The sequence below is a fragment of the Tachypleus tridentatus genome, chromosome 7 (assembly GCF_004210375.1).
Source record: "Tachypleus tridentatus isolate NWPU-2018 chromosome 7, ASM421037v1, whole genome shotgun sequence".
NCBI lineage: Eukaryota > Metazoa > Arthropoda > Merostomata > Xiphosura > Limulidae > Tachypleus > Tachypleus tridentatus.
The window spans coordinates 182,208,859-182,234,861 of record NC_134831.1 but is presented as its reverse complement, the minus strand read 5'-3'; the positions used below and the strand labels follow the sequence as shown (position 1 = coordinate 182,234,861).

General features: G+C 34.7%; 1 protein-coding gene across 1 annotated transcript; it reads left to right on the top strand.

The window, feature by feature from the left end:
* Positions 1-10,207: 10,207 nt before the first annotated feature.
* LOC143258255 (uncharacterized) lies at positions 10,208-11,284 on the top strand. The gene has a single exon (XM_076517236.1). The coding sequence runs from the start codon at positions 10,442-10,444 to the stop codon at positions 11,042-11,044; it is 603 nt and encodes a 200-aa protein (XP_076373351.1). The 5' UTR covers positions 10,208-10,441; the 3' UTR covers positions 11,045-11,284.
* Positions 11,285-26,003: the final 14,719 nt, after the last annotated feature.

The following is a 26,003-nucleotide window of genomic DNA, read 5'->3' as shown; positions in this document are numbered from 1 at the left end:
TCCCGAAACTGAAGAACATACAAATCACTTGGTTCTATGAACGTTCTGTAACATCCCTAAACTGAAGAACATACAAATCATTTGGTTCTATGAACGTTCTGTAACATCCCTAAACTGAAGAACATACAAATCATTTGGTTCTATGAACGTTCTGTAACATCCCTAAACTGAAGAACATACAAATCATTTGGTTCTATGAACGTAAAGTTTACAGCCGTCATACTTCATTTTTCACACCAATGATTCTCTGAAAAACTTTGTTTTTATTGGTTTTTTCAAGATTTTGAAATAATAACTGTGTTGATAACACCTGAGATGATAGAATTGGAGTTTTATCTATAATTTTTACCTGTTATAACAGCCTACCGATTTGAAAAACCTGTTTAAATCTATAGATATTGACGTTCTGTAGAAATGTTAGAGTAGTATACAATAGAATAGGTAGAACAATGATGATCATTTAATTGTGCAAATCCTTTATCCCAATTCGAGCAATACAAACTTAAACCAAATAAACCTTTCCACGTACTTTTGATCGTGCCTATAAGAAGAACAAATAACGGCTAGACTAATCTTCATTATAACGAGAACACTTGACCCTCGATATATACCCAAAAATGTCTATTATAAAATAATCTGTAAACATGTAAAAAGAATTTAATTACATGAAAAGATTTCCCCCCTTGTTCCCCCCTACATAATCAAATAACTTGTTATTGTGTCTTTCTTTAGCTTGTACGTTTATTTATATGTTAATAGCTGAAAGTAAATGTAGTGAAATCTAAACTGTAAACAAGTTATAAATCTGAGAACATTAAATGTATGAATAGATACTTTCATATACGATCGTCTAGAAACAGGTGAATACAACTGTACTGCATTACTTGGCTCAGCGATAAGACAAAGGGCTAATAACTCTACAAATTTGGTTTTATTACTTTCGGTGAGAAGAGTCTAGATATCTATTTGTGTAGTTTTCAACTTAACAACAACAACTCAACAGTTTGTGACATTTTATGTATCGAGCGACACGAAACAGTCCTTTCAAGAAGACGTAGAAAACACACTATCTATCTTCTGGTGTCACTTCATAGAATTATACATCCACTATCAAATTCTTTTTCTTCATCTGGATTCGGTCCATGTTTTGGACTATGGAGGGACAGGTATAACGTAGACCTCTTACACCCTCTCTGGAACTGTTATTTTATCTGTACTACCACTAAATCCTGGATAATTAATTAGCATTGTTACTTTGTTGTTGTTTTGCTTAAAGTACATTAAATTTTGCCCATTATCTGCAGTTTTAATTAACACAATCTATTCATGGGGTAATATTAATTCATATATTTTTATAGCTTCTCTTTTTTATGATCCAACTAGCAGTCTTATACAAACAAATTATTATGTAACTCTTTAGTTTGCTTACCAGTTCATTTGTATTAATATTTTTTTTTATAATATTGAAGCAAGTTATCCAGGGGTCTGTTAAATAGAATTGGCATGTTTGAATAGTTGTGAAGAAATATTTAGTTTGTTGATCGTGGAACTGCATATGCCTTTGTTAAAATACAATGTTGTATTTACTGTAGTTTGTTGATGTGTGTTTTTGACACATTTATCCATGTTATACAAACATATTATACAGCTGGTTTTATGTATGTTCTGTAAAGTTTTAATATGTTTTCTATTGAAACTTCTTGTTTTATCATTCAAATTCCTTAGGTAACTCACTATTAATGTGTGGTATGCAGTTTAATTTTGAGTCAAAGTAATCCCTAAGAATTTTGCTGATATTGTTACATGTAAGAGTCATGTCTAGATATAACTGTAATATTAATTTGATTTCCTTTCTTACGATTTTGTAAATAATATGGCTTGTATTTTGTACGCATTTATTGTAATTCTCCACTCACTGCAGTGAAAATTCTACATTGTTTAGTAATGGTTGTTTGTTGTTGTTATTGGTTTGTCGGCACTCTTCCAGCTTTCAAAATCACCTGTCAACTGTGAGAGAAAAGTGTAGTTTGGGTCTTTGAGAGGCTTTTTGCTGACACGCCCCCCTATCAAAACGATCCTAGTAATACAACTCCTACTAATATTGTATCTTTGTTAACCTGAAGATAACCAAAGAATGTCGAAATGTTGTTTTCTGCTTCATTAGTAAAGTGTTAATACCCACACCAGCTGTCCTGAGACACGTTTTTACTTCAAGTGGGTTTCTCGTCATCACGAATTAAACCTTCTGATACTGCCTTCTGGTAACAGTTTGTGAAACCATGACTCACATGACCTGCTAGACTCCCTGATGTATAAGTTTCGACAAGTTAACGACTTAAGTGGTTCGAGAAAAGTTTTTTTACTTCATTACGTAATAAACAAGGATATGTTTGACTTTATATGAACGTCAGGCAGACTGGTATTAAGGATAAAACGAAAAGATACTTTATAAGCGCAAAACACTATTACACAGAATTTCATATCAGTCTATGTTTACAAATACATATACTTAAACATTATATAAAGTTTGACACAGGAAGTTTATATCTACTTCTTAACTTTCAAAATTATAGACAGTAAATGTAAAACTAAATTTCAAGATTAACAAATCTGTAGCAGACGAAGGCAGAAATAAATTGATTTTTTTGATATAAAATTAAACCGAACGTGACATAATTTTAACAGGTATAACAAAAAGCAACTAAAGATATGTTAATGAAGTTCAGAACTGGGATTATTTTGATGAAATTAGAATATAATATTAATTAAACTTTAACCTTTGAGATGACCTCATGAGTGTTACTGGAGTTGTTTGTTGATTTGTAGTTAAACACAAAGCTACAGAGTGGAATATCCGTGCTGTGTCCATCAACCTTATATTAAGTGACCGAAAACATGCTGCTGAGTTACTAGGTGGCTTATTGAATAAACAGTGAAATGAAATCAAAAAGAAATAAAATACAAATAGTAGAACGAGGCAGAAAATTAAAATATTATAGAAAACAGTAAAATAGAAATAGTAAATTATATTAATGAGCAAGAAAAGTCAAATATCGGGAAGAGAAAAGTGTTTCAAAATTGACAGGTTTAATACTAATATTGTGTTACAAGTGTAATTGTAATCATTTTTTGACAGCTTTTGGAAGTCGAACACGACATAAAATATTAATTCACTATCTTATTGTTTACAATAATTGATAACGTATTAACTACCGATAATAAGTTGTTGAGCACAGATAAATATAAAATACGCTATGCTGAAGACACAACATTTCAGACAAGACTCTTCTCGAATCTCTACCTGAATATTAAATTCGTAAACGAAACAGTTGCGAATTTAAGGTTGGAGGTAAAATAACAAATAACAGTGTTTACAAACAATCGAAACCATATGTTTGAGAATTAGAGCTACATATATGTATATACATAACAAAAATACGAATATCAGAAATAAAATACTTTTTTGAGCTTGTTTGTTATTGAATTTCGCGCAAAGCCAAACGAGGGCTAGCTGCACTAGCCGTCCCGAATTTAGCAGTGTAAGACCAGAGGGAAGGTCATCACCACCCAAAGCCTACTATTTCACCAACGAAGAGTGGGATTGATCCAGACATTATAACGCCCCCATGCCTGAAAGGGCGAGTATGTTTGGTACGACGGGGATTCGAACCCGCGACCCTCAGATTACGAGTCGAACACCTTAACCATCCTTGCCGTGCCGGACCTCACTACAAAAATAATAATACTTCATTGCTTCTAATTTGTAAAATGTTCATCACATATGCATACAGACATGTCCAGATAATGAAGATCTAATATAAAAGAATAATAAACTAACCAGTTAAAGATCGTGAAGACTGATTTGTTCTATCATATAAAATTATAGTTACTGTTAGAACTAGATATGTAGCGGGTCTGTTGAAAAAAGAAGAATGTGAAAGAATATTAGAAATCTGGATTTTGGTTATTCGCTGGTTTTTGAATTTGAGACACTGGATAACTGAAAAGCGACATATGCACCGGATTTAGAGCGAATATTTGTTAAATATGTTAGTGACATTTGAATGTGTTCTTTTCTACGCCTTTGAAATACGTCATCAAAAGAAGATGTTGTATTTAGTGTTTTGTCGTTTTCTTAAATTTTATCTTGTATCTTATGTGCGGTATGTATGGACATATTTTGGGGTTTGATTCAGCTGGAACAGTTATACTGAAACCATATCTTACAGTTACAAAGCCGTAGTAGTGTTATAATTGCAGAACTTTAAAACATTAATTCTAGCAATAAAAATATGAGGACCGCTATATCTACTAGTAAAATAAGGAGAATACTTTAAAAGACGCGTTCAGAAATGGTTCCAGTATTTAATTCCATTTTAATATGTATTAATTTATTCATTCAAATTTCAGGCCCGGAATGGCCAAGTGTGTTAAGACGAATAGTGGTATTGACCATCAAATTATAACACCCCCACGGCTGAAAGAGGGAGTTGTGACCGGGATTCGAACCCGCGCCCCTCAGCTCACGAGTCGAGTGCCCTAACTACCTGGCTGTCATTCAGAGGAAAGGAAAACAAAAAAAATTCAGAGAAGGGTGTGAATCATAAACAGGTTATAGTGATTCATTGACAACACGTGGGTAAATAGGGAGAAAAGAATATGTTACCTGGGAGAACAGATGAGGGACATAACTGGCAGAACAGGCGATATAAAGCAGATATAACGTTTTTGTTTTGCATGTATACTAGATGCAAAAATATAGGCAGAGAAAAGCTTAGCATAGGAAATGAGTGTAGAAGCAGTTATAATGGTAGATGTATAACAAATAAAATTGATGACTTCAGGGAAGCGTATGGTTTGAATAGAGAAATTTGATATGAGACAACTGAAAAATGGTTTTCATGACACAAAATCTTCGAAATATAGAGTTACAGGCTATTTAATAGGAATAGAGTACAAAAGAGGGGGAGGGGTGGCATTATATGTGAAATATGATTTAGATCCTGTAGAAATTGAGGATATCAAAGATAATACCAAGAAGATTGAATTAATCTGGATTTCTATTAATCACTATAAAGCGAAAAAAACTTAGCGAGAATCTGTTACAGACCATTAAATGATACTTAAGAAATTAGTGAGAAACTTTCATTGAAATTAAGATTTCAACTGTGAACTCTACTAACATGGTTTTGTTAAAATATATATATATTTATATATAAATATATTAAATATTTGGAAATTGTCTTGAAAATAAGAAGCTAATTAAATATTGATATGTATCAAATTTGTGATATTTGCTAACAAGATTGATAAAAACATTTTTCTGTCCCAATACAAATATATTTTGTTTGTTTATTTGATTTGAATTAAGCCCAAAGCTAAAACAATGGGCTATCTGTGCTCTGCTCACTAGGGGTATCGAAAACCGGTTTTTTGCGTTGTAAGTCCACAGACATATCGCTGAGCCACTGGAGAGCATAATTATACGAATTGTGATACTTTTATATAATTTGTTTCCTCACGTAAAGTGTTAACCATCTTTGATCTGTAACTTCAAGAAAGGCAGTTATTTAACAGTACTCACCGCCAACTCTTTAGCTACTCTAATCGAATAGGAATATTTGGTAACTTTTATAACGCATACAGGGCACGTTTTTGTGATAAATAAGAGTTAACATAAAAAGAATGTGGTTTGTGTAATTAGTTCGATCTTTCACAAAAAATCAATGAAAGTTGGTCAGGGGGCCCCGCAAGAAGAAAGAATAGGAAATTATTACACGGATTTCGTCAAATAAATTAATTAGAAGTGTGCAGTTTGTAGTAGTGATGTATATTAGATAATGTACAACATTTCCGATCCCTTCCGAGTTGGCCTGGCATGGCCTAGCGCGTTAAGGCGTGCGCTTCGTAATCTGAGGGTCGCGAGTTCGCGCCCGAGTTGCGCCAAACATGCTCGCCCTCCCAGCCGTGGGGGCGTTATAATGTGACGGTCAATCCCACTATTCGTTGGTAAAAGAGTATCCCAAGAGTTGGCGGTGGGTGGTGATGACTAGCTGCCTTCCCTCTAGTCTTACACTGCTAAATTAGGGACGGCTAGCACAGATAGCCCTCGAGTAGCTTTGTGCGAATTCCAAAACAAACCCTCCGAGGTTCCAGTCCCAGGTGTTCTGGCGGCTCTGACAATATCGACTCCTGAAACTGAACAAAAACGAAAGGCACACTCGTTTACGCGAGATGGTGTTATTTAATAACAATCACGAATAAAAAGTCAGTGTTTAATTCAAATTTCAATAATATCGATATTAAAGCGACAAACAATGATTTATAAAACCCAAATAATCATTCTAAAGTGGTTAAAGCGCTCGACTCGTAATCTGGGCGTCACAGGTTCAAATCTCCGTCATACTAAACATGTTCGCTCTTTCAGCTGTTGGAGCGTTATAATATTTGTTTCATTCCTACTATTCGTTGGTAAAAGAGTAGCCCAAGAGATGGCAGTGGGTGGTAATGACTAGCTTCCTTCCATCTAGTCTTACAGCTAAATTAGGAACGACTAACGCAAATAGTCCTCGTATAGCTTTGAACGAAATTTAAATCAAACCTCGTGTAGCTTTTCACGAAAAACAAATCTATGACTCGTACAAATAATTATGATACACCTACACTCCCGACAACAGGCCTAGTTACAGGGCAATAAAAAGTTAAATAAAAGAGGTCGGAGAAGGCGTAAGTACACATTAATCAAAAAATGTTGTTTTAAAAAACGAAATATTACATTTTCTCTTCTATTTTAATCTTCTGTAATACGTTCCTGATTTCCTTATGTAAAAACAGAGTTATACGGAAGTGATTATAATTTTAAAATTTATTGTAGAAATTTTTGTATACAAACTTGAGAGTACGCACACAATATTCACGTGCTTGAGTAAAACGTATATTTACAATAACACTCATTACGACTTGTTTGCTTACGTAAAACGTTTCTCAGCCGAAACGTCCCTATTGAAATCACCAGTGATTGTTCTGAAGGACACTACAATATGATTGTTTCTGCTATAACATAGGTTGAGCTTTGAAAGACACTCTTTTGTTGATATTATTTGTTGGAGTGTATTAAGAATAATTATACTGTTCTTGAGGTTAAACTGAACATTGTTTAGTGTTACTAGGGTTAATTCAAGGGCGTGACATTGGCTATAAACCTATGGGGGGATCATAATTATTGCTATACTCTTCAACAAAAGAACTTGTCCTAACCGAAAGTTAGTCTGGATTTTTCTACACAATATCTTTTATGATCACGTTAAACTTTAACTTCTCACATAGAAATGAAACAACGGCACGAAGCAGAAATCGTTGAGACAGTTTTAACTTTGACCTAATCTCTCATAGGAAATCTTTACTATGACGCCACCTTTCTCGAATGTGGTGTTGACCCGAAATATTTTATCTTTGGCCTAATCTCTAAAAGGTAATCTGTATTACCGCGCCACCTTTCTCGAATGTAGTGTTGGTCTGAGACAGTTTTAACCTTTCTCGAATGTGGTGTTGGTCTGAAACAGTTTTATCTTTGATCCAATCTCTAATAAGAAATTTTTATTGTGGCGCCACCTTTCTCGAATGTAATGTTGTCCACATTAACTCCCCCATAGAAATATAGTACTCTGATTCTTATTTTAGATTTCGCAATCATGCCAAATGGTCCAGATGCGGTAAGATCATACAGAAATATTTCTAAAGTTCGTCAAAAAACAACAACAAACAAACCAAAAGCGAATTATAGAAATAGCCGACTTTTCCCAGTGTTGTAAAAAAATATACACCTAAATTTCTCGAAGCTTTTGTTAGCAAACAGAAGATAAACATCTTGCTCTTTTAAGCAGTAGCGTGAGACGTGTGAAAGAAACATACATGTTGAGCATAAACCATTAAAGATATTTACCGGATTTCTGGTGTCAAAACGTCCTCTACCATCTTGTATAAGAATAAAGAAAACTATGCCAGTGCATATGAGATTGGTGATTTAAGTTTTATCGTATAAATAACACAAATGACATCAGAACACAAAGTTTTGATATACATTCATTTTATTTACAATATTTTAATGCAATATAAATGCAAACAAAACACACCGTATCTAAAAGGAAATTCTCTTCCAACATTTGTCTTTACTTAAGTACATTTTTCCTCTTATGTGGATCGCTCGTTCTCTCTTGGCAGGACGTGATTTAGTACTTAGCGTGTCGAATTGTGGATCCGTGGTTCGTATCTCATTGCACAAACAAATCACGCAAGCACTTTGTGGTTTTCAGTATACCATAAGAGTGATGATCAAATGATGTAATCATAACAATCCAAGAGTTGGTAGTCAAGTGATATAATTATAATTGTCTAAAAGCTGACGGTTAAGTGATGAAATTATAATAGTCCGAGAGTTGGCGGTGGGTGTTATTGAGCTGCTTCCTTCCCTCTAGTGTATCAATTAAAATCTATGGGTGGTTGCTGTTACATAAATATTCGAAACACCTAATTCTCTAAATATAACTAAGCAAACTAAACTATGACGAACAAGGGCTTGTACTGATTTGTTTCAAACTTTGCGCACTTTCACCCATTTCTCCCCTATCAGTAATTCAACAACAGTCTGACGCTAAAATCTGGGTTTCAATATCTGCCACAGCTAGATCATTTTGTAGTTTTGTTTAAAACAAACCGTAAGCCTTTTTTATGATAGAAAGCTATCAATTAATCTATATATCACAATAAACATACACGTGCGTGTAGGTAAAGATGGGTGGGCGTTAATTTTATGAACTGACAACGCTTAAAATCGGGGTTCGATTTCTCATGATGGGTGGAGTACAAATAACGCATCGTGAAACTTTGGACTAAGAAAACAATAAACAAAGAAAGAAACAGCAAGCCTAAGAAAAGTAATGGTGACGTCATGGGAAACGTTTTGTGCCTTTTCTAAGGATTACTGACTGTTACTTTGGTATGCGTCAAGTAATAGTGAATGAGCGGGGGCAATACATTGAAAAATGCTTTATTGTTGAGTGAGATTTTGTTCGGAACCTGAACATTCACTTAACTAATTTTGCAGATCCAGTGCAAATGTATCAGTGAATATGAGCTAAGCGACGCCGGACTTTCGATCAGTTTGTTTGTTTTGAATTTCGCGCAAAGCTACTCGGGGGATATCTGCGCTCTTTCGATCAGAAGATCATAGTGTGCGTCCGGTTGCCCAAAAATAACCACTCTCCGTTTTTTAGGGGTCGTAGGTGACGATCAAATCTCACGATGTACTCAGACCATAATAGTCCAACAGTTAGTGATGGGTGTCGTTGATTATCCACTTCCCTATAATTTGACTGTTTAAAATTAAAGATCATTATGTAAAGGTAGCGTTTATATTGCTATACGTGAAATACTGAAACATACAAATAGTCCTTTGAAAGCTTTCTCCATTGTAGATATTTCTTAAACACAAGGCGCAGATTGGCCCTTTGGTAAAACTCTAGATTTTAGATAAAGTATTTCCTTCTTCCCAATTTAATTTGTAGGTACGTTAAAAAGTGACAGTCAATCCCTTATCGTGGACGGAACTTTTGACTATCTGCTTTCCTCTTCTTGACAGTAGTTCTATTATAATCCGAGGGTCACATGTTCAAATCCTCGTCACACCAAGCAGGTTTGCCCTTTCAGCCATGGGGGAGTTATAACGTGACGGTCAATCCCACTATTCTTTGGTAAAAGAGTAGCCCAAGAGTTGCCGGTGGGTAGTGATGACTAGCTGCCTTCCCTCTAGTCTTATACTGCTAAATTAGGAACGGCTAGCACAGATAGCCCTCGAGTAGCTTTGTGCGAAATTAAAAACAAAACAAAACAAACAAAGAGCCGCATTTTCGCACCCGACTCTACATGTGTGAAAATTACAGAACTTTGCACTGTCCAGCGCGGATTCATGCCCGAGACGATACAGTTACAGCTCGCCTCAAGTTGCACAGCCACGCACCCGATGGAACGAGAAAACCGTCCTGGAAGTTCTATCTGCAATTAAAATACAGACAGGTACTACAGCGGAGCTGCCTATTTCCATTTTGGCTCACAACACCACCACAGTAGCGCCAGCTGTTGCAGCATGCCTACCACGTGCGGACAATCTCAAGCGCATGATACAGCGGACGCGCTTAAGACAACAGCACATTCCACGACAACCTGTTCCCCTGGAAACTATGGTCTTGCCTGAACGCTTCACTCACCTTGAAACAGGAGAACTGTTTCTATTATATGACTCGAGGCCAGGCGCCAATCGGCTATTCATATTCAGCACAAGAACATTGTTGCAAGTTCTCCGCAACTAATCTGACTGGAGCTTTGACGGACCTTCGACATTGCACCAACACTGTTTCATCAACTATTCACCATCCATTCCACGTCGATGAATTGCACGATACTAGCGCTCTATGTCTTATTACCTGCAAAAAGTGAGCAATGTTACAACATGTTATTTAATGCTATGAAGGACTTACAAGAAAGACTTAATCCACAAACCATCATGTGCGACTTCGAACTAGCGGCGGTAAACGTTACCCGTGCCAATTTTCTAGATGCCAATATCACTGAATGCTTTTTTCATCTGAGCCAATGTTTGTGGCGCAAAATTCAGACCCTCGGCTATACAGCCGCATATCAAGAAGAAAACGGAGAGTTTGCGACTTGGGCACGTTGCATACTATCGCTTGCTTTCGTGCCCGTTGATGGTGTTGTCGCAAGTTTTGAAACATTGATTGCCAACAATGACTTTCATCGAGTAGTAGGGGAGAGAGCACCAGATCTGGTGGACTATTTTGAGAACACCTGGATCGATAGACCTCATCGACAACGCGCTGTTGGGCGGAAAAACCCACCCTTCCCAATTCGCCTCTGGAACGTGCGTGGAAGGACAATCCAAGGTCTCGGACGCACGAACAATATAATAGAAGGGTGGCATCACAAAATGAACAAGTTAGAAGGAATCCGAGCCCCCAACCTGTTCATTTGATTAAACATCTGAAAAACGAATGAATCAAATGAACCAAATGAATCTAAATTCTGGAACAATGATTGCAGGGCATGAACTGCCAAGGAAGAAGGCAAAGTACGAGACTGTAAATCAAAGAGTCCAACATATAGTTAACAAATATCAAGAATATTCAATTCCTTCGAGGAATTAGCTACTGGTTTAAACTGTGAACAGATGTGGCAGCATGGTTGTATGATTTTGACTGTGAATAAATGTGGCTACATGGCTGTATGATAAACGAGTCTTTTTCCTTAAACTGTAATGTTGATGTAAATACTCAGCTGGGTAATCATCAGCTGAAAATTTCCCTGGGTGCGAAATTGTCCTCTGCCAACGAGCTCGGCTGTCAAATTGTTGGCTGCCAAGAGTCGGGTGCAAAATTGAGTCTGTGAAATGTCTTTTTTTTTTCTTTAGAATTTCGCACAAAGCTACTCGAGGGCTATCTGTGCTAGCCGTCCCTAATTTAGCAGTGTAAGACTAGAGGGAAAGCAGCTAGTCATCACCACCCACCGCCAACTCTTGGGCTACTCTTTTACCAACGAAAAGTGGGATTGACCGTCATATTATAACGCCCCCACGGCTGGGAGGGCGAGCATGTTTGGTGCGACTCAGGCGCGAACCCGCGACCCTCAGATTACGAAGCGCACGCCTTAACGCGCTAGGCCATGCCAGGCCTGTGAAATGTCAGGATACCGTAAGTGACACAGAAGGTGGTGGGCGGATGTTAGGAGTGCGTGCTATGTTTGTAAACTTGTTACATTTTGAAGAGGTTTGTAGTATTAATAACGTATTAATTAACACTTTTATGATTTCTTCGTTTATTTAAACTACCATTAAGAAAATAATTAAATAAGATAAGTCATCGGCGTGTCTTTAAACAATTTATGTTTGCGTTATTATCTTTACCTCAAATTGTATTCACGATTGATTAAAAAGCAAAATTTTGATAAATTTTCTTTTCTGAACATAATCCAACATCGTGAATATTACAACGATGAACCCCAGGATTTCAGTTAATCTTGGTATCAGTACAGTGTAGGACTTGAAACACTGAACGAAGATTTTTGGCTTGGTTTGTATTTCTTACAAAAGCAATGTTTACACGTGGAGACAACATGCACGTCATGGCTTCTCACAAATAAGTGGAATGTTATAGAAAACCGTAGTTCTGTATTAAATACTGTTATACAACATCTCATGATAAATCTTGATGGCAGAGCTCTCAGAAATAAATTTCTTTCTGTAGTAAGTGGTGGAAAGTTAAATACTTTAAAACGTTTAAGATTAATATCATGAATATATCGGTATTGTAATTATCAAGCAGGGTTATAGGTAAAAGTCAAAGCTAGTCAAATCTATGGTAGGCGAATAAACGTATGGTTGATGTTGCTGTGGCCATTAATTATCACGGCTAAGTGAAAGATCGTTTGGCTTGATTATCTCTATAGTTTTTAAACAATATCTTTTCTTTTGTTTTTTAGTTTCAGAATAGTGTAGGAGAAAAGATTTGTTACAAACTGGTGACATGTTAAAAAGGATATCTGCAATTAATCTATACTTATGTGATTTAGTTTTCTTTTTATCTGTTATTTAAAAATAATTTGTCCAATATATTACTTAGTACATTCGCATGGGAAACGAAATGTATATATATATGTCTTGTTTATTTGACAGGAATTATTTAGGGTTAGATAAGAAGGGCTTTATTTTACTGGAAGATTTAATGCCAGAGTGCTAAAATTATTAAAGAAGCTAATGAATTCATGAGATATTTCTGGTTTGAAATGGAATGTCGGTAGACGCTAGGGTTAATATAGTATTTTGTAAGGTTCTGAACTTCAATAAAAGCCCCACCTATAACGTTTAGGCTAAACTTCTAGACAGTACCACATTCTTTAAGTTGTTCAATTCAGTTTCTATATCGTTTTTGCAGGTACGAAGTTGTAATGAAATGCAGTAGTGAGTTGGTGAATGTAGGGTTCCCCCGAAACCAAAATGTAATTGTTCATTTCACATTTTGTAGACCAGTGTTGGATGTACTGAACCCCGGAAGTTTCGTACTTGCATTCACTGAACCATTCGTAATTAAAAAAATAAAATATTATTTCAAATATTAATTCAAAACATAAGTAGATATTTTATTAGTGCACAAAATGAACCATGCATCAGTTGCACACAATATCACTGTGTTCAAAGAACAAAACCAAGAAAACATGAATTTCACACAAAAACAAAAACGTAACTCAATGAATATTTACTGCAAATCAATTTGACTTTTGCTGTTGCCTTTCAGAGACAAGTTCAAAAATGCGCAGCTTCACCTTGGCAAGTCCCACTCTCATATCATTTTCGCAACAAAGTATTTTCCTTTTCTTCGTTTTTATGTCTACCATCCTCGAAAAGGATTGCTCGCAAAGATACGTTGTAACAAACGGTATGAGTATCTCAAGGGCTTTCTTAGCAATAAGAGGGTACGCTACGATTTGGTGACACCAAAACGTTGAGAGCGTTGTTGTTGAACCTGGCTCTATTGAAGTTCAATGATTTCGTCGGCGTATTCACTAAACGTGAACGGCTGTCTCATCAATGCTGGATATAACTCTCGGGTGGGGAAGTATCCGTCGAAAGACTTTGCGAGCTCATCTAAGTCCATGGCAATTACTTGCTTCAGTTCCCCGGGTACAGATACGTCTCCGATTTCAGACACATCTTCGATCTTACTTACACAGTCGTCCAGCAGGGGAAAGTTTGCGAAGTTATTATTCTCTGTTCGTCGTATTCATAACGGTAGCTTTTTTTGCTTGTGTGTATAAACTGAAATAATTTGTAAATATATTGGTTAGGAACTTCTTAGAAGGCAAGTTAATAAAGAAAACATCTTTATAATACTTCTTCTTCAGGCGTAATACTATCAGACAAGATCGAGCACGTGGGAACAACTCAACATGATCTTACTGAAACCATAAGACCTTGCCTTTCTCAGGAGACCTCATCTCTTCCGAGAGCAATCAGTAACTCATATATGCAAAGTCGAAAAGCTAACGTCTTCTCCGACGTACAAGAACAGCCAGCTCCTCCAGATATGATCATACCCAAAACGTATGTATTTTGAAGTAAATCCTAACTCTCAGCTTTACTGGTTATCAGGATCCTCTAGTTACAGTCTATGGGACGCAACTTTGAACTCTCGTCACATCAAACACCCTCATCCTTTTTGCCGTGGAGGGTGTAAATGTACTATGACATATTTATTATTTGTATTATTGCTTTTATTCCAGTAACCTGTGCAAAGAATCGACGTCGTCGAAAAAGTCACTCAAGAAGCGATTTCAGGTCTTTGCAAGATCTGCCAAAAGTACCATCAAAGACATCTTCAGCAGGGAGCATGTCTACAGACCAAACAAAGAGGAAAGACGGCAAAATCCGCCGAGGTCGATAAAATCACATTGTTATTGAGAAGGTTGAGAATTCCCACGTGCTTCAGAAGAACAAAAGGAAGTACTGACAACCATTGTGTATTGCTTTAATCCAAATAAACAATCCAACTCTTAAAACGTTATTTTCTGACCGAATAACTGATTTGATTTTCACTCTTGAAGCATACCCACAGCCTCAAAGATTGAAGTATCTTATGGCAGTGAGACGTGAACTAAAATACACGCGGTCTACTTTCCTTTTCTGCTAACTCTAAGGTCAAGCCCTGTCCACTTAACACTTTCAACAGGATAAAACATAAAATTATTCGATATGACCTTGTGTATTGTCTCACTTCAGTGGTTAAAAGCCTAAAAAATGTCTGTAATTTGAGAGATACGTCAGGGAGTAAGGATGCGAAATTGAACATGGTTAATAATGACACATTTTCTCCAGTGCACGTGTTAATACTAACAGTTATACAACAAGACTCAAAAAGAAGTGGGATATTTACACCTACATAATTGTAATTCGCTGTTCCGCATGTTTTTAATTTATTTCATGTTGCTTTAAGCCACAATGTATTATTACTTGTTTTTGTGCCAAAAAATAGTTGAATAACATTCAGTATAATTGATAAATGATTAATTTATTAAAAACATTGAACTGTTAGTTTGGGAAATCCTTACCTGTAGAAAAAGCTCAATCTAATTTTTCATGTATTTTGTTTTTCCCTATGGATAATATTTTAAGCTATTTCTTATTCGTGCCTAACCTTACTAACATAATCGAACAAATCAAGTTACATAATAATGGATGAATTTTAGTTGGGTAGGTAAAGCGCAATAACAATGCAAATTCACTACAGATATTTCACTATTGAAATATAAATATATATATTGTTTTGTTGGTTTCAGGAATATTTGTAACCCGGATGAGAGATTGTGAAACATTGATTTTACTCTCTGGGTTTCTTGATGCAGGCGATGAAATTTTAGAGGTGGACAGAATCAGTGTAAAAGAAAGATGCATCGGAGAAATAAACGACCTAATAATAAAAAAGAACAAAGAATTATTGACAATCTTACTTCAATCCAAACGGAAAGACAATTAAAAATATACAAAAAAAGTTCATCCACCATCATTGATTTGCCATCTGGGTCTTCCAACATCAGTAAACATAATATCTATGTACATATGTATATATGCTACGACTTAAAGATTAATACTGAGAAACAACGGATGTAAAATAAACTTAAATTGTATTCTTTACTGTCTTATATGTACATTACAAAATTTTATTGTTTAATAAACGGAATCATACCCGCAGAATTATACACAGAATAGCTATAGATGAATCAATCGAGTAGAGATTTAAGTTCTGTATGAGCTGAATAGGACTCCTACTCTGTCAAAACTTATATTTGTTTACCATATTTCAATCAGATCTACCATAACTCTTCTTTTAACAAGAAAAACAATTTCAGAAGATTTAATACCTCCTCGTATGACAACCCCTCCATCTCTGATACTGCACTAGAAACCCTTCTGTGAAAACCCTTTCCAACAATTCAATTTCTTTTTTAAGGTAAGGAGCCCAAGACTGAACACAATATTCCAAATATTATCGAACTTGTGATAAGTGCAATGAAATCATAACCTCTTTAGACTTATATTTAATATTTCTGTAGCTGCAATTTACATTTTTATTTGCCCTATTACTTGCAACATCTCACAACTTAAAGGGCTTTAGAGACTGATCAATCATTAAACCTTTTCTTTCATGATATTGATAAGGTCGCTCCCATTCAAATTATACTTATAATAAAATTATAAATACTCACATGTAATATTTTTCATTTTCCATAGTTAAAACTCATATCCCGTTTATTTTCTCTTTTTATATAATTTACAAATCTTTTCCCACAACTGATGTAAAACTAATGGGTCTATATTCACTGAGACAACTTGTATTACCTCTCTTGAAAAGAGAAATACCTTAGCTAACTTCCAATCCTCTGGTTTTTGACAACTATTTAAGAACTGATAAAAAAATAGTAGTGAATGTCCCACCTAACCAATCTTTAACTTCCCTCAAAACCATTAGAAAAATGTGATCTGACTTAGGAGTCTTATGATTTCTTTAATCTTCTAATGTTTTTCTTAACCAGTTCAAAATTAATTCAGTAAGTTAGTTCAAACTCGTTTACATTTATCACCTGTTCAAAACGTGGAATACTGCTTAAATATTCGTAAATAAAAATCGAAGAAAAACAAAATTTAGTAACCAGCCATCTCATAATCATGATATACTAAGCTCACTATAATACCCTTGAAGGATCCCAACAGCATTCTAACATTTTGTTTACCCTTTATGTACTTAAATAAATCTTTACTGTTAATTTTTAAAGTTCCAGCCAGTATTTTATCATGCATCCTTTCCGTTGTTGTAATTTCGTGTTTCACGATTTTTTTATCTTCTATAATGCTGTGAAACTCTTGTCATACATGTTAATTTATGATGCTTTTCTTTGATTTTTTATCTTAAACTCTTTCTGAGCCAACTTGTTCTTTTTTTTACCCCAGCTACTCCTTTCTTTCTCTAAGGAATATATTTAACTTGAATATTGAAAAATTATCTTTAAAAATATTCCACATCTGAGCGGTGTCGCCACATAACTTACATGACCAGTTAACAATAGATTGTTCTTGTTGCATCCTTTCAAAACATGTTTTTTGAAATTTGTAACCAAAATATTTTATTCTTTATCTCCATTTACAGCAAAACATTGAACCTAATAAACCAATTATCATTTGCATCCAGATGGTCTCCAGCTCCAACCCTCTTGGTCATTTCTATATTTGAAATTAACAATAAATATAAAATAGCATTGTTTCTGATAGGTTCCTTGACTATTTGGTAAATAAAGTAATCCTGAAAAGATTCCATTACAATAAATCTCCCTGTATCTGCTGAACTGATCCAACAAGTCAACTAGAATATCTGCTTATTCTTAAACCTGGCACTTAACCCTAGTGAAATATTTATAGCTTCATCACTACATTTAATTTTTGACAGTATCTATGATAAAACAAACTTATGGCCTTTTTCAGTAAATGATTCTATAACTAACTGCATCTCTGCAGGCTCTCTTTATTACATTGTCTAATCTGTCACTTATATCCTCCATGTGTGTCACTGGGTAGTCCTCCATGTGTGTCACTGGGTAGCATAATCTTACTCTCTTCTCCTTCCTTAACACACTGGTTATTGTACACACATGTCTATTCAAAGAATCACCCATAACAATATCCTCCTTTGGTGTTTCTTCCATCCAATAGTTCCTCATCCTCAGAGTCAACAGAATAGGCACATTGTAACTAACTTCATTACGTTTTACTCTGACACTGTTTGTTTTGTCTTCCTGAAAATTAACTGTTAGTTGATTTATCCCTTGCATGCAAAAACTTAAGCTCCTCCTAAAATCCTGCTGTCATTTCTCTTTATTTATTGCCTTAACTTTATAAAGATGGCTTTTAACTTCTCCTCCAACCTACAAACGCTACATATAAATTGCATATGTTCATCAACAGTTATCTTAAAAGGATATGGTGGTCTCAAGCTCCCAAATAAAACACACACATTGCACTCAATACATGTAACAGCTGTGAACACTTAATTCCTACATTCGTCTGAACCACTGTACTTATAATTATGGTCTGACAATAAATATTCAGTTCCAAATACCAGTTGTCTATTGTTAACACTAATGTTTTAAAACCAGTTATTGAGGACGTATTCATATGACAACGTTTCACAAGAAAGTAATGAACAAATATATCATTATTATATCTGTGGGATCCAAATTTAGACAGGGGTTTCTCTTTCGACGCGTCGACCACGATAATAAACAAACTATATACAATATTGTCAATACTCTGAGAACTACACTACGTCTTGGTTGTGAGTTCACCTTTCACAGTTCTTCTTCACGAAGATTTTTATTTTTACATTATATGAAGGTTATCCTAATGGGTTAAAATATTCTACTTTTTGATTTCATCGAAAGTAAACATAAACCCTGTAGTGACTACTGGATTTATGACTCGGATCCAGGTTGACCATTATAACTGTTTTTCTGCATGGTCAGGTTGGTAATCACTGGTAAATATATGCCCTCAAACTTTTTAATCTATATAAATGTTGTGAGAGTATGAAATATATTTCTAATGGATTCATAGCTTTTAGACATCGGATACAATGTTTCTAGACTTACAGACTTCCAAAATTAAATGAAATTCTGCATATCTTAGAACATTTATAGTATTGGGTAAGGCATTACCAAAACGTATTTCAATTTGCATATTTCCATGTTTCACCGAGTTAAAGTAAAAATCTGCAGAATATAGAGGGGGTATAAGATCAAAGGCAACGATTGTATATCGTCCCGAGTATTCGTCATATCCTATATCAATTCCTTGATCTTAAAATTGTTTTCTGTTGCACTAAATATTTCATAAAGCTCTTGTCACATTGCCTCTCCTTCCATAAAAGGCACCTGATAGATCAAGGCATGAAAGTACTGTCTGGTCCCTAAAGAAATTCATTAAAACTGTATAATTAGGCTTCATTTTCTTAAACATTATCTCCAATATTGCTATGACCTCGTATCCTAAAGTTTTCGATAGTTTCTATTTATCAAATATACGATTTCAAATAAATTATATGGGTCCATTTAAAACTACATTATTTGTGTCAATGTCATGATATTTATTCCAGCCATATTGGTGGCACCCGCAAACTTCGTATATCATATTTTATTACACGCAGAAGCATTCTACTCTATAATTCAGGATTTGTTTCTCTCCACAGTTATGGACATGTGATATATTTACTTCACTGGGCTTTTGTACAAATCTAACCATTGAATACTTAGTTTACTGTACTTTTTGGTGGTAAAGTATCAATGATTAGGTATAACAGCTATCGACCGTAGTGATATAAACTTCCATCTGAATCCAGTCATATATACAGTAACAATAGTCGCGTACATGAACGAACCTACATCATAGGTTGTGAGTAATTCTTCCCTGGAAAGAAGACAGCACCACCTACATTTGATCTACAGTGTCTAAAGATAAAAATAAAGAGCGATAAATGCAAATTTCAACAAATATTCAAGAAAACAACAAAAATTGTTAAAAATAAACATTGATGTGTTTTTTTTCCTCTTCTCTGTAAATCTACTTTGGAAAGTCACAGATGTACTCTTCTACTTATTGCTGAAAGTAACAATTCAGGAACTTTTGTATTATGAATACTAACATTGTGTCAGGATAATAAAAACACTGTCATCCACTCCAGGTTCTCTATACTTCTGATTTGAAGTTATTTTGAAAAGATAAGGAGAATATCATTTTTTTATTTATTTTAATGGAAAAGTTTTTGGAAACAATGATAAAGACATGTGTATAAAATGTTAATTGTCAATTATTCTAATCTTGAGACTTTTGACAACCATAAGCACATTTTTCTCATTTATAATAAATTTTGGCTTCATTCCCAGACAAATAAGATAATACAGGATAAACTTTCAGTCTAAATTTTTCATATTATAGACTATAAATTTATAATTCGTACGTTCTTTCAAAAAGAAGAATTCACAGAATTCTTCAACTGAATTACAACAGTAATTTATCTCATGAATTTTGGTTTCCTGATCTGCCTTGAAATTAGAAAATAAGTATTTATTTGACGAATATTTGAAATGGTTATTTAAGCCACACGACTTACAACCCACACGTATGATTTTTACATATGAATGAAGTTCAGGATTAAATTTTTCATTTCTGCCAGTAATAGGCCAGATAGTTAGGGCGCTGCACTCAGGGTCTGAGGGTCGGGGGTTCGAATGTCTATCACACCAAACATGCTTGCTCTTGCATCCGTGGGGACATTATAATGTTATTATCAACCCCACTATTTGTTGCTAAAAGATTAGCTCAATAGTTGTCGATGGGTGGTGATGACTAGCTGCCTTCATTTAGCCTTATACTGCTAAATTAGGGAATAATAGCGCAGATAGCCCTCGAGTAGCTTTGTGCAAAATTAAGAAAAACAAAGTGCTAGTGACGAGAAAAGTATTTTTACACTTGTAAAAATTATCAAATAAAGATGTTTTTCTCATTTCCTTGCTTCATGTCTGTTCATTCTTGTATGTTTGTTTGTTTGTTTTTTTAATTTCGCACAAAGCTACTCGAGGGCTATCTGTGCTAGCCATCCCTAATTTAGCAGTGTAAGACTAGAGGGAAGGCAGCTAGTCATCATCACCCACCGCCAACTCTTGGGCTACTCTTTTACCAACGAATAGTGGGATTGACCGAAACATTATAACGTCCCCACGGCTGAAAGGGCGAGCATGTTTGGTGTGACGGGTATTCGAACCTGCGTCCCTCGGATTACGAGTCGAACGCTTTAACCAACTTAGCTATGTTGGTCCTCCATTCTTTTGTGATTTTTTCTACAGACTTACAAAATCTGTTACAAACAGTAGGAACCATGGGTTTAACTTTCAAGGCTTCATCACTGAGAAACATGACGATATTCAGAATAATTATGCTCATTTAAAGGCTCAAATGCTTTGTTACATTCTGAACAGTAATAATTTACACTAAGGAACCTGTTCATTGACTTTATAACGTTTAAATGATGAGCTGGTACCATTTTGTCTTTCAGAGTGAAGGGCATTTATATATTACACAGTTGATATTTTCTGAAGACACGACTTATATTTGAGACTTTAACTGACATTCAAATGTAGAAGTGCCTTGTATACCGAATGGTGGTTCTGTCACATTATATGATGTATCCAAGTCTTTAGCCATAAATGTGAATAATGGTCATTGGTAATTTCTAATATTGTTACATTCTGGTTTATTCCTGAGCAGCATTGAGGCTAGTATTATAACAAGGTCATTGTTATTATTTTTAGCATTGTTGAACAGTACCAATGGTTGTTGTAGGGCCCGGCATGGCCAAGCGCGTTAAGGCGTGCGACTTCGAGGGTCGAATCTCGGTTGCACCAAACATGCTCGCCTCCCAGCCGTGGGGCGTTATAATGTGACGGCAATCCCACTATTCGTTGGTAAAAGAGTAGCCCAAGAGTTGGCGGTGGGTGATGATGACTAGCTGCCTTCCCTCTAGTCTTACACTGCTAAATTAGGGACGGCTAGCACAGATAGCCCTCGAGTAGCTTTGTGCGAAATTCAAAAACAAACAAACAAACTAATGGTTGATGTGATTTCTACAGGTAATTACAGTATAGTAACTTAAATTTTGAATAAATAATTTAAAAGTGTGTCTTTTGTACTTGGATTTAGTCTTTTGCTGCTAGTTAAAACCTTTTCAGATGAGAAAGATCTTTATTCTGTAAGCCTGTATTGATTGGTTAATCCAAATGTTCTGAATAAATGCATATTCTTACATTACTCTCTGCGTGTTTTGTTGTACTGTCTGTTATATTTTGAATATTTTTATACGACGTGTCGATAATGTTTATTAGTCTGTGTATTTTGTGATTAAACAATATATTGTATTGTACTGTAATAGACGATGTGATGTATTTTAATTATCTTACTCACCATTTTCATGATAAAATTTCCGTTTTCTATGTGGTGATATTTAGCAGATACGTGTAAAAATCAGAAAATATATCAATAAGCATAATTTGAAAAGAACGTGGCTAGTGGAATACATTTTGTCAAATAAGAATTAGACCTTCGTGATGTGTGTGAATGATTCATTACATGTAGTTTTATTATTTCAAGTTATGTTTCAAAACATTATATTTGATACAATAATTAGTACATAACGAAATTTTACACATATCACAGATTTAAGTAAAAATGAATCGATCTTTCATTCTGAAAAATTATTCTTAGTCGACTGAAACTTATTTAACAACTAACAAGATTTTGAAAACTATGTGTAATAAATGTATGCTAACTAATAAAATAAAAATGTATTATTGAATACAAATAAATAAATAAAGATATTGTACTCTATTTGTTATATACAGAAACTCTCTTGGGGTGTACCTTGTGTTTGGCCAGTGTTTCTCGTCTTATATGTATTAGTTTGATAAATACTCATATTGTGTTTATATATTAATTAGTTATGTATTACTTGTGTTTAATTTTTATTTTTAATGAAAACATTCAACTTGACGTAGTTTGACTTGCAGAAATGTCTGAGCAAAATAGCATCATTCACGTGCGCAAGCGTTTGTAAAAGAATTTGCGGACGACCTTTGCCAAGTAATAACTACACAGAACATTGTTGGTTCACGTTGGCAGGAACAAGTTAGCATACCTATATCAAGAATAAAAGACAAAAAATTGGAAAAGAAAATTAAAAATGAACTATAAGTGAAAATATAAAGATGTGAAATTACGCTTAAGAGAAAAGAAGAAATACAAAATATTATAAGAACATTTAAAATTTATGTACATATTTTCGTTTCTTAAATTTAATCATTTCGTTTCACTCTATGTTGATGATAAGACAGAATTAATGATATAATTGAGAAAATTGAAAATAAAATATAAACATTTTATTTTAAAAATCACTTTATATTTATTTAGGAGGTTCTAAAGATTATACAAATAAATTGTGAAGGCTATATGATAATTAAATGAAAATCATTTTGCATCTGAATTATTCAGAGTCAAAGTGCATATACGTACATTAAATAACGAATGGGCCCGGCATGGCCAAGTGTGTTGAAGCGTTCGACTCGTAATCCGAGGGTCGCGGGTTCGAATCCCGGTCGCACCAAACATGCTCGCCGTTTCAGCCATGGGGGCGTTATAATGTGACGGTCAATCCCACTATTCGTTGGTAAAAGAGTAGCTCAAATGCTGGCGGTGGTTGGTGATGACTAGCTGCTTTCCCCTTCTTACACTACCTAATTAGGGACGGCGAGAGCAGATAACCCTCGAGTAGCTTTGCGCGAAATTCAAAACAAACAAATAACGAATGTTTATTATAAATAATAGAAAATAAATCTAAATTAAATGTTACATTTTCTAAAACAACGTAATCTTAGGATCGTTTAAGACAAAACTATTTTACCAGTTAGTTTCATTTTCATAAAGAACTTTCACGAGAGTTACATACCTACTCACAATGTAAGTAGGTTGTAATATTCATTCCATTTGAGTGTGTTCTGTGAACAATTAATCTTAATGCTCCTAAGCTTCGTAAAGACCTACATACTGATTAAAATGTATCTCAGAACGGGTGGAATTGGTATTAACACTTTTATTGATAAGGAGAGAACAACGTTTAGACTTTTCTAGGTCATCTTCAGGTTAAAAGTGACATAAAAAATCGCAACCTTGTTTTCTCCTTATTGGCCAGGTGGTTAAGACACTCGACTCCTAGCCCAAGGGTTCCGGTTTCGAATTCCCGTCACACGAAACATGCTCGCCCTTTCAGCCGTGGGGGCGTTATAATGTACGATCAATCCCAATATTCGTTGGTAAAAGAGTGGCCCAAGAGTTAACGGTGGGTGGTAATGACGTGTCTTCCCTCAAGTCTTATACTGCTAAATTAGGGATGTCTAGTGCAAATAGTCCTCGTGTCGCTTTGGGCGAAATATAAAATAAACCAAACGAAACTTTACTTTCAACTAATGGTGAAGGGGTCGGAAGTTTATTAGAAGAATGATTATACAACTGTGATGTAACATCATTTCAATGATTAAGTATTTGGGTTCAGTCCATTTAAGAATGATGGGAACACGTATTCAATACTAGACATCTCGTTATTACTTTATAATACCATGGAATCGATTGATCGTTGTTTTGGGTTACTATTTTATCAACGAATAGTTTTTAACTTCGCCTTCTCATTCAGCTGCTTTCCAGCATCGTAAGGGTATTTTATTCTGGCCATGAAAGTGGGTTATTTTGGGGTACTCCCCCACCCACAGTGAAATTATCGCCTTGAATCGTTGAATTATGTGTTTTATACCACGCAAAGATGCCTTCTAATGGGTTACCTTCATGTGCTCTAAGAGCAGAAATGTAAGTTTAAGAATTATTCTTTATAAGTGTATGAATGATAACTGCTGGCTATTGTTTTAATTTAGTTTATAGATGGATCAGCTAAGATGGACAAATGGGTTACATGCTGTCTCAAAATATTGTTTTAGTAAACGAGTCATTTTGTGTATGACACCACTTCTCCACCTGATACCGACATACATCTTACGGCGTATTGCGCAAGAGCTGGGATAACAAGTTATGCCTATTATCTTTTGTTTTTCATAGCTATTACATTAAGTTAAAAGTTGTATAGAAAAACCTAAAAAAACATAATTAAAATTAGTTCATACAAAAATATTTTTCATGAACATCAGTAACCTAAAATTTATCACAAAATTTCATAGGCAGGTGTAACGCTCCGGGTGTTCGCACACGTGTTAGAACTGAAATTTTATGACAGTTCGTAGCAATGTATAGATTTACTTAAATTATTAATTATTTTTGTTTAAAACTTTGTTAGTTCAACATTCCTTTCCATATCATCAAACTACAAAACTGTCACTCAAATGAGAAATGGACAAATCAAAACACAGAACCTCCCGCAACCAATTTCTTTGTTTTGAAGCTCGTTAATTTAGAATTTGGGGTTCGAGTACTTTGGCGGGTACAACTCCTCATATACCATTTAGCAGCTTTTTACTAAACAAACAAAAATTGGAGAGAAATAACTCATTACAAAATAATTTGACATAGAGGGGTTATCTAGCTTCGTTTACCATACATTTAATAATATAAAAGGCAATTTTTTCTTTACTAAAGCTTATAATAAACACTGGCAGGTATCTGTATGCTAACCATACTTATGGTTAAATATAAAATAATTAGATATTATAGGGAAGCTTAATTGACACATTAGGGTCTCTGTGAACTATGAAGGGTCCTAAACTCCACAGTTATTTTGTGCTAGTTACATCTAACATAGGTGTGAATTTACTTTAAAAATGAATAATAAATTTCTTAAGCTTTAAAGAAGGTGTTTAGTTATTGTACAATTATATGAGAATACAAAGTATCTTTAAAAAAAGTTGTGACTGTATTATTCAGTCACAGAAAGATGCTAGTTCTTTCAAAAAAGCCTTGGCCTATTATTATTTAGTTAAAGACAGATTCAAACTGTTTTAACAAAAGATGTGACTTTTTAATTAAGGAAATATTCAAAATGTCGTAGAGTATTTAAGAGCAACTCTAATATGCACGGATGTTAACTTCCGAACCTTCTATTTAAGTTGTAAAGCGTCATCTATCGTGTATTTGAATTATAACCAGGGTATGTGTTTGAAAATGTGCTTAAAAGCTATTATAGTATCTTATCATTTCTGTTTTTTTTTAAATATAGGTCAATTTTGTATTCATATCTTTTCTTGCGGATTGGTAAAATATCATACAGGAGGTCCAGTTGAAGAGACTGAGCTTC